Source organism: Chironomus tepperi, unplaced genomic scaffold (genome assembly GCF_022539635.2).
Source record: "Chironomus tepperi strain 1889 unplaced genomic scaffold, CSIRO-AGI_Ctep_v1 contig_359, whole genome shotgun sequence".
Classification (NCBI taxonomy): domain Eukaryota; kingdom Metazoa; phylum Arthropoda; class Insecta; order Diptera; family Chironomidae; genus Chironomus; species Chironomus tepperi.
Window position 1 is genome coordinate 4373886 of NW_027226481.1, and position 16133 is coordinate 4390018.

General features: G+C 31.3%; 1 protein-coding gene and 1 long non-coding RNA gene across 2 annotated transcripts; both read right to left on the reverse strand.

Moving 5' to 3' along the window:
* Nucleotides 1–7004: 7004 nt before the first annotated feature.
* LOC139094855 (cytochrome P450 4c21-like) lies at nt 7005–8942 on the reverse strand. The gene is made up of 3 exons (XM_070646062.1): nt 8743–8942; nt 8224–8680; nt 7005–8158 (listed from the first exon to the last, which is right to left on the reverse strand). The coding sequence occupies exons 1-3, from the start codon at nt 8897–8899 to the stop codon at nt 7273–7275; spliced, it is 1500 nt and encodes a 499-aa protein (XP_070502163.1). The 5' UTR covers nt 8900–8942; the 3' UTR covers nt 7005–7272.
* A 4987-nt stretch (nt 8943–13929) lies between these two features.
* On the reverse strand, nt 13930–14761 carry LOC139095140 (uncharacterized). Its single transcript, XR_011544831.1, has 3 exons — nt 14642–14761; nt 14348–14494; nt 13930–14102 (listed from the first exon to the last, which is right to left on the reverse strand). It is a non-coding gene; the product is annotated as an uncharacterized lncRNA (long non-coding RNA).
* Nucleotides 14762–16133: the final 1372 nt, after the last annotated feature.

The following is a 16133-nucleotide window of genomic DNA, read 5'->3' on the forward strand; positions in this document are numbered from 1 at the left end:
CAGAATTATTTTCGCTTTTTCCATAATCTTTTGGCTCTTCGTGTTGCCACTCCATCTCTGACTACTTTTTTTTTGGCAGTCTGAGCACATTTACAAACAAATACGTAAAATGTTGGCTCTTATGGATAAAAAAATACAGAATTTATGCTCAAAGGCAACATTGAAAACGTGATGAATTTCTGTATTCATTCTTGTTATTTTTTTTTTTTCAAAAATTTAGTGAACAGAACAAAAATATAATGTACGAAAAGGCATGGAAAGAGAAGCACTTTCAATAATAAAGAAGCATGAAAGTTTTTGGTTCAAAGCTGAATTTTTTTTTTTTCACTAATGTTGATTTTTTATGGGGTTTTAAAAGCGGTTTGTCGTGTCAGAGGATGTGGAGATGTTGAGTTTAATTCTTTTTGGTGGTTTGAGAGTCATTTTTGTGGGGTTAGCCTCTTTGGCGTCTTTCTTAAGTTCGATATTCATCCGAAAAGAACACGTCGGTTAATCAATTCAAAATCCGGTTCCAAGTCTGAATTACGTCAACCTAGGGTCGGATTTTTGATCCATTTACTAATTTGTTCTGTTCAGGTCAATAATTTTTGTAAAAATACACAGCATGCCGTACTTCCTTAAAAACAACAGTTAGAAGTTCAGTTCCATAGCATTAATAAAAATAGGTATTTGGTTAGTAAAAGATGACTAAGTAAGGGTTTACTAGCCTTAAACATTTAAATATCGTCCTAATCCTTTCTACAGAACTATGAACCACTTCTTAGAGCCTTTTAAAGTCGGCTAAAACTGTTCTCATCTTGTTGATGTAAAGAAATCTGATACCATCCCGGATGGACAGATTCATTAACTGCATGACTAGTTTTACAGACAATTTATGTTGCCATGATGAGATTTTCTGTCATTAATACTAAGCATGCCACTATTCAAATAAAAATCTATCAATTCGGGTAAAATACTAGATCAATAACCAACCAAGCTACTCAAACTGAGACCCACAGCCATTCCTCAGTGTAGGTCATCATAAATGAATAACTCCCAAAAAGATTAATGTAAAATTTGTATAATTTAGTCCAAAACATAATATTTTCAACATATCTATATAGAACTGCGCCTACACAAAAATAGAATCTCAATAAAAACTTCATCCCAGAACTTCCTCAACTTGATGTTCATATTTTTGCCTTCTCATTCGATCATGTTGATGATTCTTCGATTCTTTTGCCTGTTTACATTCATCATCATCACCGGTTCTCATATTCATCCTCCTTATATACACAACCGGGTATGTTTATATTCAGCCATTATACATAAAAAACATGTGTTTCATAATGAAAACATTCTGTCTTATGTATTCAATTCTCTTTTATACACGCTTTTTTTTCATCTTTTCCTTTTATGTTGATTCTTTTCAAATTATATGAATTTCTATTCGAGTTTTTAAAACCGGTTCTCAATTCCTCGGGAGTCCTTATATACATCACATCATCAGAATTATCGTGAACAAAACAAAAAAGGTAAATAAAAATGCATAAAAAAGGTGTTGCTATGTACACCACTAAAATGTAAGAACTTAATGGGCTCATTCTTGCTCACTCACTTACTTACTATTTCCATTTTTCTCATTCCATTTACCTTTTGTGTCAGTATAAATAGTCATGTAATAAATGGATTTTTTTTTATATTTTTTTACTTTGTTGCTATTGAAAATGAAAGAATAGAACTGATGATGAAAGGATATCCTTATGGAGAAATTTGGGAGAATTTTTAAAAGGTTGAGAATTGAAATTGTTTGAGTAAATTTAAAATATTCAAAATTCTACAATTTAAAATTTAAAATATTTAAAATTCGATGTAAAAAAGTTCCAAAAAATGCAAATTAACTAGAAAAATTGAAATTTCAAATTAAAAAGTTTTAAATTTACAAAAAAAAAGTCCAAAACAGGGTCCAAAATTCAAAATTTAACAATTTTCAAAATTAAATTTCAAATTCAAACTTCAAATTCAAACTTCAAATTCAAACTTCAAATTCAAACTTCAAATTCAAACTTCAAATTCCTTCAAAATTCTAAAATTCCTTCCAAAATCTCCGCAAAGAATAAACAACCCAAGTGAGTGAAATGGAAAGAACAAAAGAGAAATAATATTGACGTGGAGCCGGAGGCCTTTCTAGCACTAAGAATAGAAAGAAAACAAGAAAAAGAGTTGGAAGCACATAAAATGATTGATTCTTTGATTCCACTAAAGAACACAAAAAAGAAAAAGAATCTTTTAAATGAAAGAAATGAGTAGAAAATTGAACAAATGTTATTGCCATGAAACTTTACATCCATTTATGTCGTTTTTCTGTACGATGGAAAATTGATTGTTGATGTAATGATGTGCATCAATAATGCAAAAAAAAAAAAAAATGTGAATCATTTCTGTTATAGTTAAAACCAGGAAGCAATCAAGACGAACAAATGAGAGATTGAAGGAAAGGAATTGTAAGGAAGTGACGTTGAGGAAAAATGAGGAAATATTTCATTTATAAAGAATTTCTAGTTTAAATAGAGCTGAAAGAAGTTTTTTTTCTTAAAAAGTTTACTGGAGTCGACAGGATTTTGTCTTGTCTGTAATGAGTCATTCGACTTTACGATCGATCAATTAGAAGTCTTTATTTGAACATTTTAGGAATTTCATATAGAATAAGTGAAATTTTCTAGTTTTAAATGGAATCGACTCGAATTTTGTATGAAAAAGTCAACTCAACTTGACTCAACTCCATACAAATTTTGAATCAACTTCTACAGCTCGTCCACAGCTTCAACAACATTCAAAATTCAAAAATTCAAATTGTATGGCCCCTAAAATTCATTCATCCTTCCTTTCTAATTGAATATAATCAAGCTACTCTCCCAAAATACTGATTTATTGTACATTAACACATCTCCAATAAATCAACCATTATTAACCATTATCCCAACCAAAATTGACACTGAACATAAAAAATCGTGAATAAATTTGAGCATCAATAAACCTTAGAGGTCACAACACACCAAATGAACCTCGAAATTCAACATTAAATTTAATTTTCAGCTCAATAAAAAATTTCACTGTAAATGACAGAAAGTAGCAAGAAGAAAGTTTATTAATAAATTTCTGTACGTACGCAGTTAAGCCTAATCAACATAATTAGATATTCTGTTAGTCATAACAGCCCATAGCGACACATACTGACTACGTCTATAGAATTTGTAATGATTTTCTTGATATTTGTTTATGAAATTTATTAGAAATTTTTGTATTTTTGATGTTCTTTCTGGGAAATGAGTTAAGTGTTATTGAAGTGGTGGTTACATTGTATGCTATGATACACTATCTCTCAAGACAACTGTAGGCGTAGATTGCTTCTTGGTCGATACTCCATTAGATCAATAGACCACCAATTAGCTAGTTATCACTAAATTTCTCTATATTTTCCAGTTTATCCTCTAATCTTAAACAAGAAAACCTGAAATTTCCAAGCAAAACCTTAAAATTCTTTTCAAGAATCGATAACTGCGTGAAGAAAAGATGAAAAATATAAATCTCTTGTCGATATCGTGACAAGACCTAGGCTAATTTTATTCTCTCAAGTATATCATTATTTATGAAAAAAATAAAATCTCACAGTTTACTCTTCATGGGGATGTTGTGATTGTTGCTGCATCGAAAATACATCATGGAGACAAATAAACAGAACTAAAAACTGCATGTGTGTATCCATGTGGGAGACATTGATCCGATTAAGAATTATAGTAAACTAATTGTGGCAACTTGGCAGGAAGGAATATGAAGATAGATATAAAATAGAGAGAAGAATGAAAATGTATATCTAGTAATGGTGCCAGCAGACTACGACTATGTGTGTAATTCCCTCCAGCATATCTCTACTATGTGCTGTGTTCATACTGGCATAAAGTCTATTCTAGTGTAGATTTACAGAATAAAAATATTGTTTATGATTCTGTTCCTCATCGGACGATGATCTGTAGAACAATTTTAAGGCCAAATGGTGCCATGCAGTGGATTTATTCGTGTAAAGATGGCAATTTAAGAGATTTTGGTAGGGTTTTTGGGTTACTTTTGGATGAATATTGGGTTCTTTTCGAGATCAGCTATCATTTCTCACCAGATTGTTTAAAGCTTAGTATTAAGCTAGTAATCAGCTAATAGATTTATAAATATTGATATGACGGCTTGAAATTAGTTTTTTATCGGCCATTTGGTAACTATAGATGTGTGGATCCAAATGACATGATATTAGGAATCAAGTTCAAACTTGTCGTCACTTACTTCTTGCTAGAATCAACGTCATTGATGAACAATTATTCAAAATTTGATTCAGAAATTACCACGACTTGAGCATTTTGAACTGATGATTATGTAGCATTATATATCCTTAAATATTCTTCAAAGAGACGTGTCCCATTGTAGACACCATCTTTCATACACCAGAATTGGTCCAAACCACAGTATCCTCCTAAAAAAAACTTCAAGCTAACTCCACACGATTCCCGAAAACTATACTATCATCCAGTGTTTTTAATGCTTTCAGTTTCAATTTCATGTATGTTATTTCATAAGAGTATAAGACATAGAGAGGCAAAAGAGAGACAATATAGTTATGCCATAACATACAATACATAAATACACTTTTTTTTATATGTTTGCCCCTCAAAACAATCGAGATAAATGTTGCTCGAGTAACTACGTCGTAACATTGAGGCATGTTCTTTCCCATTCCCTTTTCCAGCCTCCTTTCTCTTACTCAATTTTTTTAAACTTTTAAAACTCCATCTCTGTCTCTCTTCCTCACGGCTTTTCTCAATTCATTTTAGTTATATTTTTCTTACCATTTCTTATTTTGTCAGTCGAGTACAAACGTTACAAAGAACTTTTGACCGCTGTCAAGGTCTCAGTCAGCCTCACAGTTCGATTCTCTTTCTGTGTATATATTTTTTTCTTTTCTTCATTCTTTGCTCTGCTTCACATTCTTTATGTATGTAAAGTCGATCGATATTGATGTATAAATGCGTAGTATACGTGGGTCGTACCACAAACTTTAATGAAATTCATGCTGAAATGCTGTGGTTACTGCTGCTGCTGCTGCTGTTCAAAATCTGTCGAAGTTTTAAGCTCAAAATTCAATTTTTTTGAGCCATGAAGTCAATAAAAGTTTTTAATGTCAAAAGATAAGCTTTGACACTTAAATGGGTTTTGCGTGATAGCTCAAGGTCTGCTGCTATGCAAAATATAATTTCCAATTAAAGTTAAATTTTTTGTTTGTTTGAACTTTTTTAATTAGTTTTGAATTTTTAATTCAATAATGCAACAGGAAATGAAGATTTTTTTTGAAGATTATCGGATTCGTCTAGCAACATTTTTTGAATGCATGCACGAAATGAGGATGTATTTTGTGATCGATGCTAAGTGACTGGAGGTTAAGCTTTATAGTAAATATGGATGATGAATATGAATGAAGCTTGTAATGTGCGAAAAAGTTAAGGACATTGAAACTCAAATTTGATTAGCAAATTGGTGAATGTGTTAATTGAATTAAGTATATGATCGTTTGGATTACAAAATGTTTGGATAGACTTTAAATTAAAGTTTTTGGGAGTCATTCAGGTATGACGTCCAGAACTTAAGTTTGTAGCAAGTCTATGGCTTGTCTGCCTTTACTTTTGAATCCAAAATCGTAAAAAATAGCTCAAAACTGTCTAATTTTTAATAGACCTCATTACTGGACCATCTTTCTCTAATGGAATTAAGTTACATGCCATGATTATGCCATTTATTAATTATTTTATGACTTACAAAATTAGCTTCTAAACAACTTTATAGACAACAACTTTATAGCCTCTAAACTTATATCAATTTCAATTCAAATTTATGCTAAAAATCTCCTAATAATCAGCAAATGTCATAGTCAAAAAATTAAGCAAACAAGCAATTAAATTCTAGAAAAATTCATCTCATTTTGCATATTATCGCCAGAAGAGTTCATTGATCACATTTTATTAGCATATCAATGAAATTGATGAGAATTTACAGTCAGTCACTTAAAAAACGGAAGTGAAAATTCATTAAATAAACGTGCTGCGACTTTTTATTAAAAATTTAAATGATGTAAATTGATATGCTTTTTGGCCGTGATTCAGATTTTCATCGATATTGGCATAATATGTTAAATAATAAATTGAACAGCAATTCTGAAAGCCACCTATGGTGAATGATGAAGAACGAGGGAAAGAATTTTTTGGGATTTATTGAGAGTTTGGGAGATTTTTAGCTGTTGGTGGTTCTTTCAAGTTACTCTGGCAACTCAATAATGAGGACTAACTCCTCAAGTCTGGTATTAATACCATTGTCATACCTGAACAGCAAAATGCAGTCGCCACGGCCTCGTATTGACGCCAAGAGGTGTGGGTATTCTGACAGCATCGTATAAGCTTACTAAATACATCTTTATCGTGAAATAGAGAAATTAACAGTTAACATCCTCGAAATGTGAAAATGTCAAACTATAAAAAATGCAAAACTAGATTTTATAGCAAAAAACAACATTCTAAAAATGTGCTTATTTATTTTGATAAATCTAAAAACTAAAGTTCAATTTTTACATATTAATTTTTATAAAGATCAGGAATTTGCGGTTCATCCTAGTTTGTTTTTGTCATTTCTAATTATTCAACCATAAAACTATCGATTTTTGAATGTATTTCAGTGTCATCTAAACTGTGTGTCGCGTTTAAGCCAAAATTTTTGGAAATGTCATAAATCGCATAACATGTGCTGTTTCAATCATGGCCAAAGCATGCCGCGTACACGTAAAAGATTGGACAACACTGGTTTATCTACGAAAATAACGTGTTTTGTAACAAAAAAATGTGTATGCAAATTATATCCAATAGAAATCTGTGATGTGGACGATAAGAATTTTTCCCGAAAGATTTTAGATCTGTTGCTAGATGAAAGTCTATCTTATTTGATAATTTATAGAAATTTACATCATTTTTTGATGACTTTTCAGAATAAATTGCAATTTATTATTCTTATAACACTAGAGGCCCTTGTAGCTTTTCCCAACTTAAAATGCCTTAATCTCTAACACTTAAAATCACTTCCATTTGTACATCACTTGGTAACAATTCAAATATACGCATAACATTTAAATAAATTAACAAAACGACCAGAATAAGAATCTCGTAAATGATAATAATCCTAAATCACAAATCACTTAATTTCTTCTCATTCCTCGTGTCGTTTCCTTTCCGTTATTTGAACCAAATGTTTTCCAATTAACTGCAAGGTCAGCGTTGACTTAAAACGTAATTCGTTGTACTTTAACTCGGTTGTGACTTTATAACGTTGCAAAAATTTCAATAATATTGTTTTCATCGACAGCATTGCGTATCTGGTTCCAATACAATTTCTTTTGCCAAATGAAAACGGTATAAATGTGGCAGGATGTCGTTGTGCAACTCGTTCGGGTAGAAAATTGTCAGGATCAAATTCTTCAGCTCGTTCACCCCAATATTTTTTCGATCGATGTAGACAGTAAATGTGTAGTATAAAGATGACACCTTTCGGTATGACGAGACCGGGTTCAATTTCAAATTCCTTTCGTGTCTCACGAAAAATTACTGGACCGACAGGTGCAATTCGTAAGGTTTCCTTTATGACTCGTTCCATATACTGTAATTTACCCAAACGATCCAATGTGATTTCTTCGTTGCCGTTTGGAAAGATTTCATCAATTTCATCAACCATTTTTTGTTGGACATCCTGAAACATTGCGATAAAAAGCATACAATGTGATAAACATGTGGCTGATGTTTCATAGCCAGCAGCTAAAATTGTTAATATATGCTCCCAAATTTCTCGGTCTGTGAATAAATTCTTATTTTTGAGAAGTTGATCAATAAAGATGTCGTAGTATGGACTGTCTTCGTCATGAGAGTTGTTGTTATCTTTACTGTCTAGCACTTCACGTCGTTCACTCATGATTTTGTAATGAAAATTCCTTAAAAACCATGCTGATGCAATGTGCTTCCATGCTCTTGGGGTTAGAAGATAGATTGTCTCGGGATATACGACTGGTTTGTTTTGGAGTGATGCAATAGACTCAATGACACTGTAAAATGAGGACATATTATTAAAAAATTGACATTTAAGGAAAAAAATCCCCAAATAACTCACTAATTAACAGCATGATAAATCTTATCGAAAGCCTCATCATTTTCAACATTATTGATTTTCATACCAAGCGATGTCGAGCAAATCATCTTCAACGTACACTTAAATATATATGGTGAAATATTAAAGGCATTGCAATTAACATTATCTCTCATATCATCAACAATACGGTCGGCAGCTTCATTGAAAATTGGTAAAAAGCTCTGTAATGTTGACATTTTAAATGAATTGTTGAAAAATTTTCGATCCCGTTGCCAGCGATGAAATCGTGATGCGAGAAGGCCATTATTGAGGGTTAAAAGTCGATATGCAATGAATGGCTTCTCCATGCATTCTTCGGCTGATAAAATTTTCTGAAATAATTCTGGTGTGCTTGGTGCAATGGCAAGAACGTTGAAGAACCAAAATTTCATCATTTTGTTGGTGTTGCTCGAGTATTGTTGTGCTAATTTGAGTTGCTCTGGAATCAGAAATAAAATAATCAAAAATTCACATCCACAAAAATAATGTCATTCAACTTACGTTCTGTATCAAGTCCAATAACTTTATGCAAATGTCCGATAATTGGTAATGATGGCGGTGACGGTATATCCAACTTATATTTAGGATATGCATCGATCAGTGCATATATGATCAAAACCAATATAATGAACCCGATTAACGGTAAAACAATTCCCATCGTGTATGCCTTATAACCGCCAATAAATTCAACTTATCACACAAACAGCTCCGATGAAACTGAGCAAATTATTTAGGATTTTTCATTAATTCCTAAGAGATTTTTTTGAATATAAAAACTTGATTTCTTCAAGGTCAGTTGCTTTTGCCGAACATATTTTTCTAATTTTTCTATTCAGAATGTGTCATCAATTTACTTTGAACCTCTCCCAACGATAGATTGGGTATTGTAAACACTACTTAATGTCTTCATGCACGTGTTCAAAATTATCAATGCGCAAAAAATATTTGTATTTTAAATTATGGTCATATGTGACTTAATGAAGTGCTTTTTATTCTTGTGATATGGATATTAAAGTAGATAAATTGTCATGTTTACCCTTTTAAAGGTTTGGCTTTTCCAGTAAAACAAGTAAAGAAGCAACATGTGTTATATATTTAGTTTAAAGTCCAACTGTAATAATTTTGTGTGATGTGCTAGTTCTTATCTGTTTTTGACGTTTTAAAAATGACAGTATTTTGCCGTGTCATCTGAATACACAACAGACAATAAAGTCACATGTTGAAGCTTTCTAAAATTCTCAAAGATGCTCTCATGTGCCTTGATATTATCAATTTGCTTTTACTAAAATTTGAATGTGAAAGGAATATTAAGCAAGATAAATTCAGCTTTATGTTTATTTAAGGTGGTTCATTGCTCTGGTTTTGTTCGTAAATGACGTTCCAGCATTCAAATTTTCAGACTAGACTGTGAATATGATTGATGAATCCTTTCCCAAATAGCAAAACTTGCAGTTTACTGAGTTAAAGCTAGCTTCAGAGAATTTTAAATGGTTTTAGTTACAAAGCCTTAGTAAAGTCAGCTATATGCTATGAAAATCTTTATTAGCAAGCAGTAATCTTGCTCAAAACTACATAAGGAAGGCATTTGCATCAATGAACTGCATTGAACCTAACATTTAACACTAAGAAGTCTAACGGCATCTCATAGACTTAAGTTGAATTAATTTTAAGTCCATAATGGTTCCAAAAATGTCAATTTGTCCACAAATCATTTGAATATCGAACCAATAAATCATCAAATGCCAAACAATAATTAAAGGTCAAAGAATCCTTCATTCATTGGATAACCAATAAATTTCCTGAAATATTGTATAAATTTCCTAAAATTGACTATTCTATTCCAGAATACCTGCTTATTTAATAAAAACATCATTCCTTAAAAACCAAAATAATATACAGGTTTTAAATAACCACACGCAACATCTTTTAATTCAAATTCGCCTTCTCATCCCGGAATAAATTAACATTTGATATTTTGCGCGACAAAATGCCGATAACCTATTAAAATATTAATTGGCATTTGCCTTTTTTTCAATAAAATCAGCTGAAAAATTATGAATATGGAATTAAGAACAGTGAAATAGCATTCGATTATTGTGTTGATGACCATTTAATAGCAAAAAGATTTACTCACGTGCAAATCAGGTTTTATATTATTGTAATCTTCAGTATTTAATAATTTTGTGACCGTTAATATTAATTGAATTGACATGTGTGTAAGCTTTAATGTTTGGCATTTTGATAGGCATGGAGATTACGCATAGATATTTTGTGTCTATAAGTTAATTAATTGTTTCTTTTTGTGAATTAATAGAAAATGATGTTTAATAGGATTAGATTTATTGTTTCTGAGGAGGATATGAGTTGAATCGATGGACAATGTGTGGACACTTTTGGATATTTTAAGAATTGATTCAAAATGACATTTCGAATTGAAAATCAAGTCATTTAACTTAAATATATGCACAGACACTCAATCTGATTAAAAACAAATTTGAAAACCTGTTAAATCAATTAGCAAGTGCTACTACCAGCAACCTGATATCCAATCGTGTCATACTTCTTAATATTTCTCAACACTCAACATAACAAGTCATAAGAATCAACATAAACCAATTTATATGGAGGAACCAATCAAAAATAAATCAAAAGTTAATAAAAATCTCAATTATTTCCTGTATTACATTCCAGTACTAATAATAATATAAAATCCTTCATATGAGTTCAATGATCTCTTAAATATTGCCAAATAATTTATTCAACTTTGGAATTTTTTTTTTCTTCTTTTTACGCTCATACACACATTCACAAATGGCATTTAGGTAGACTTTACGGAACTGGAATGTTTCTTGTGAATAATAAACGATTTGTCATGATCATTTATAAATTTATTATTATTTATTGAAAGTAATTTTTTGGATAACTTTTTTTTTTTCTTGAATTAGAAACACCTGAACAGATTGGTTCAGTTCCCTATGCAGTCCCTAAACGTAGAATGTTTAATTCTTTAATCACGTTCACACGAACTGTCTAGGAATAAAAGCGAATATGTGAATGACTTTTCTAGGAATCCAAAAAGGTTATTTGTAGTTAGGGGTTTAAAAGTTCACTGAAATTGATTTTTTTACAAGGTTGAATAGATATTGAGATTGAGTTGTCGAGGGTAGTGAGTCAGTGGGAAATGTGGAGGCTTGTGATTTAATAGGAAGTTATGATTGTTTGGTATGACAATATGGACTTTTGAGTGTGATTTGTAATATTAGGTATGAGGATGTAAAGTCAGAGAATTTCCCGGATTTACTAATTTTATTCGTGGATATTTGCATGAATGTGCATTATTGGTGGCATTGGCTGGCCATATTATGAAATATTTGAGGGATTTTTGACATGATTTTCGATGATTTTAATTTTATTTCACAATATGTCTTCCTGGAAGTAATCAATAGTGACAAAATACAGCAGTGCTTCTCAAATTATGTTCTGCGACACACTAATTTATTGTTAATCAAGATTGATACTCAAAGTATGGAGTCACTCTAAATTTAGACCAATTAAATGATTAACTGTGTCAAGTTAGAAACAGTTTATGAAGCACTGACATAGAGTGTCAATTTAAGGATCAAATTTTCAGAAGACTGCAAATTCAAGCCATGCTCACATCAATTTATCTTTTACAGTAACATTCAGAACCCCTTTCAAAAACCAGCATAAAATGATACCCCATAAATTACCAAACCTTCAATCCATTCTAATAAATTCTCCTTAAAATCTCTTTAAACACATCTTAAGCACACATCAATTTCCACCAACAACCTTATTTTTACTCACATATCCCACTCACATTCACATGATACCTCAGCATCTTAAGATGCCCCGTAAATCTACTTAGACATATCTTACAAAAAAAAAAAAAAAAAATTAAATCATAATTTGTATGGAACGTATGGTTTCGCTACCATTAAAAAAAACGGACCCGTTAACGGCCGTTTTTCGAAAAAAACGGAAACGGCCGTTTTTTAAAAATGCCGTTTTTCAGAAACCCTAATCATTCCCTCAATCGGAAGAAATTTACACAAAGTAATGCGTTTATATGACAATAAAAGCTTCTGAATGCTAAAGAAAATAAGCTTAAAGACATTTTTACACGAAAAATACTGCCTGAATAAACGAGAAGCCTCACACACAATTTTATTTAACATATTTTTTGATAAATCAGATTCAAGAGTGAGAAAGGAACGAAAAAAAATTCAAATCCTCTGTAAAGGCTCGATGTAAGCGCAACAAAATAAAGATTCAGATACATAAGGTTCAAAAGAAGCAAAAGAATGGAAAAAAGAGAATTCTTTTTTATTATCGATTGCCTGCGAGCATAAAAATCAAAAAATGATGATGTAAATACGCGTGTAGGGTTCCATTTATGTCTGAAAATTAAAATTTAAGTGGAAATTGTAATTTAAATTGATGAAAGTAGCACGATTGTTGGTTTATGGAATGCTGGTAGGGAATAATTTGGAGATGGGTGTCATTGATGAAAATGCATGCAAATTAACAAGATTTTACAGGATTTTTATACAAAAATTTATCAGAACTAAATCTTAATTTCAGTAAATTAACGAGAAAATCGCCCTAATCTGCAACATTGTAACTAAAAAGAAGTGCAGACAATCATAAAAAAATTATCTTTTCCATGTTCCTTCTCATAACCAAGAAGCATGTTATGCTTAAGTTCAGGGTTGTTCTTATCGTTTTACCGTAGCAAAAAAAGAAGCCGTCCAATGTCATGAAGACAAGAATGTTGGGAAAGTCTCTGTATAATCTTGGACTTCTCATTTTGCCTTGATTTCTCAACTTGTAAAATTCACATTCATTGAATTTTTTTTTTCACATTGAACGTTTAGTGATGCAGAAAAAGGGAAACAATTTTTTAATGGCAATGGACTGATACTGGAGCTTTTTAGACCTTCTTCACTAAGATGTGAAAGAGAGAGAGAAAAAAAAAAATTTTTTTAAGGTATTTAAGAAGCATGAAAGGTATGGGTTCTGAGAATGTAATTAAGGAGTGTTGAAGAGTGAGTTTGAGCAGCTTTTAAGTAGAATTGAAGACTTTTGGTCGTGTCTTCATTCAATTATTATGTTACGAGAATTTTTACCTCCAAGCAGAGCACATCCGAGAACCAAAGACATTCACTTGTAATTTAATACCACTTGGCATCCCCCAAGTCAAAACGACCATCCATTTCCAATCCAGTCGACATTTCAAGCTATATAAAAATAAAATATTGAAAGCACATTCACCTGAATTGTCCTCAATTGAATATTCATGGCATGAAGTCACTAAATGTGTCTGTCTTTCGTTCATTCTCAATTCAATCCTTCGTTTCCAATAAAGCGCAACAAAAACAAAGTCAAATGGACAAAAAAGAGATAAAAATCAAATTCATAAGAGACAAAATTCTCAGAATTAGGCAACAACGTATATAAATATAATCAATCTGTTCTGGATTTCTCAAGAAAATTGTGACCCGCACGATCAACATCTGAAATGAGAGGTCAGTCGACATAACACACAAAAAAACAGAGATCTCTTCCACTTCCCACATTGCTTATTATGGAATATTGCAGTTTATTACACACATCAACGGACATTAAACTTTATTTTCATGTATACGATCTTTATTTTTTTTTATTTTATATGAACAAGACAGCTTTAGAGGTGTTTACGGCTCTTACGGGACACAGCCTCTTTGTCTTTCAACATTTCTTGGAAATTGGATACTGCTGAGTATCAATTTGTGTCCATGGACTGGCAAAGTGCTGCTGTATGTCAGGTATTTTTTTCAGTTACTGCTTTTTTTGGTGATCTGTTGTGTAAGATAAAGGATGTAATGGATGTAGATTTGTCTGAGGTGTTCTGATGGACGGGAGATTGTAGATTTTGGATTTAAGGGGTTAGTGGCTGCTTAATGGTATGAAATGGATTATATAATCTTAAAATTGTGGAAAATGAGCCAAATATCCCTTCTAAGAATAAATAGACACCGAATTTATTGAGAAGTGAAACTCAAGCGTCAAAAAGGTCAACTGTCTACAAACTCTGTCTACATACCTGACTCAGCACCTCGAAAAAAATCCCCACAAGCGCTTTAAAAGCTCCAATCATCACAAACACACCTCTTGTCATTAAAATGTCATTCACATGTTTCACTGAATGTCTGCATATGTTCCTCTATATTTCTGTTGAATGATATCATACCTATTTTATTTAATTTTTGCATGCAATTCAATAATTAAATCATAAAGGGAAACAAAAAAAAAATTTTATTCTCATGAAAAATTCAATCAAATCTCGATTTATCATTTTAAGCAAAAAATACGAAAAAACTCATTCATATTTACTTACATAAATTCTTTAGTTGTTAAACATCGCATGTGTGATCAAGAAGAATATGTGAGCGCTTGGACTAAAAAAAAAGTGAATGGTATTTTTATTCCCAATCGCCATGCTGTGCTGTTTATATTGGAAGTATTGTGTGAGAATTGAAAGAAAAACAACAGTTCTGGTTTCTTTATAAAGAACATAAGAATAAGAATCGCAAATAAGAAGAACTTTTTTTTTCCTTAATGACTTTTTTTTTATATTTCACATGGACTTTTTTTTCGGTCTTCTTCTTTGGTGGACGTGTGTGAATTTTTTTATTTGATTTTTAGTTTCCAAATTTGTTGACTTGACTGGGATTGGAAATTGAAAATTTTTATTGAGTTTTTTTTGAGGTTGCAATGGCCATTATCGAGTTTAATTGCATATATTGATGCTTATTGATCTTCTGTCTGGTCATGTCTGTAATCTTCAGCATGTAAATGTTACGAAGAACCTCAACATCGATTCAATCGGATCAAAAAATCATAAAAATCTTCAATTACAAATGTAAATTGCATAAGAGTCGGTCACGAATGATGTCAAGTATTTTGAGGGTGCCGTATGACTCCGCATGGAAGCCTTATGAATTCTGAAAGGCAAATTCAGTTACTGATTGACATCATTGATGAAAATCCCTTTATCATTTCAACAAGAGTGCAAGAAATTTCCTCAATTAAACCTTAAAATTATCCTTCAAGCTTCAGAATTGACTCAATAAAAATATATAAACTATTTCCATACCAAAACATAATATTTGTTCCATACAGATTTTTATAAGCCCATAAATACCACAAACGAGAAATAAAAATAAAACTTTTAACTGACTCATTATTACTGGAACAAGATAATTAATTTTTATGTTAATACATTTTAATTCTCACAGAGCTAAGATTTCCTTTCGTGTATAAAGACATCAAAATTCAATCAATATCGTGTCTTGCAGAAAGGATTGTGCAATTATTCAATTGTAAATGGTTAAATTTAATTATTTTATCAATCTTTTTTTTTGATATACACACCCTCCTGACTGAGTCAATCAACAGTTTCAGAACAAGAGAAGTCGATTTATGCATGCAAAGTATTAACAATAAAATTAAGCTTTTTTATAACCATTCTAAGAAATTTTTACGAATTCTGTCGTGTGTGTGTATGTGTGTGGCATGCGAAAATGCCAACTAAAGATTACTGACCGCATGAATTTTGTGACCTTGTATTCTAATTTTTATTTGTTAGAACTAAAAAAAAATTTTTTGGACTTCCACAGGTAAATGTCTCTCATCAAGGTCTTATATTGTTACACATTTTGTATTTATTAAAAAATTATCGCAAATGCCAAAAAAAGAGAAGTAGATTCATTCAATTGTATCCAAGGAAATCAGATAAGATAATCCAGTCTTTAGGCCGGTTTAAATGAATTAAGTTTAATGACATTTTTGGAGGTAGACAAGACATTTGTTATTCTAGATTTTAAGCA

What these genes read in the sequence shown, in the direction of transcription:
- LOC139094855 (XM_070646062.1), bottom strand. Translation starts at nt 8,899, where the DNA reads ATGGGAATTGTTTTACCGTTAATCGGGTTCATTATATTGGTTTTGATC. An exon ending in TATTGGACTTGATACAGAAC is followed by an intron (nt 8,681 to 8,742) that starts GTAAGTTGAATG and finishes TTCTGATTCCAG; the next exon opens with AGCAACTCAAATTAGCACAA. An exon ending in ATTTATCATGCTGTTAATTA is followed by an intron (nt 8,159 to 8,223) that starts GTGAGTTATTTG and finishes CTCATTTTACAG; the next exon opens with TGTCATTGAGTCTATTGCAT.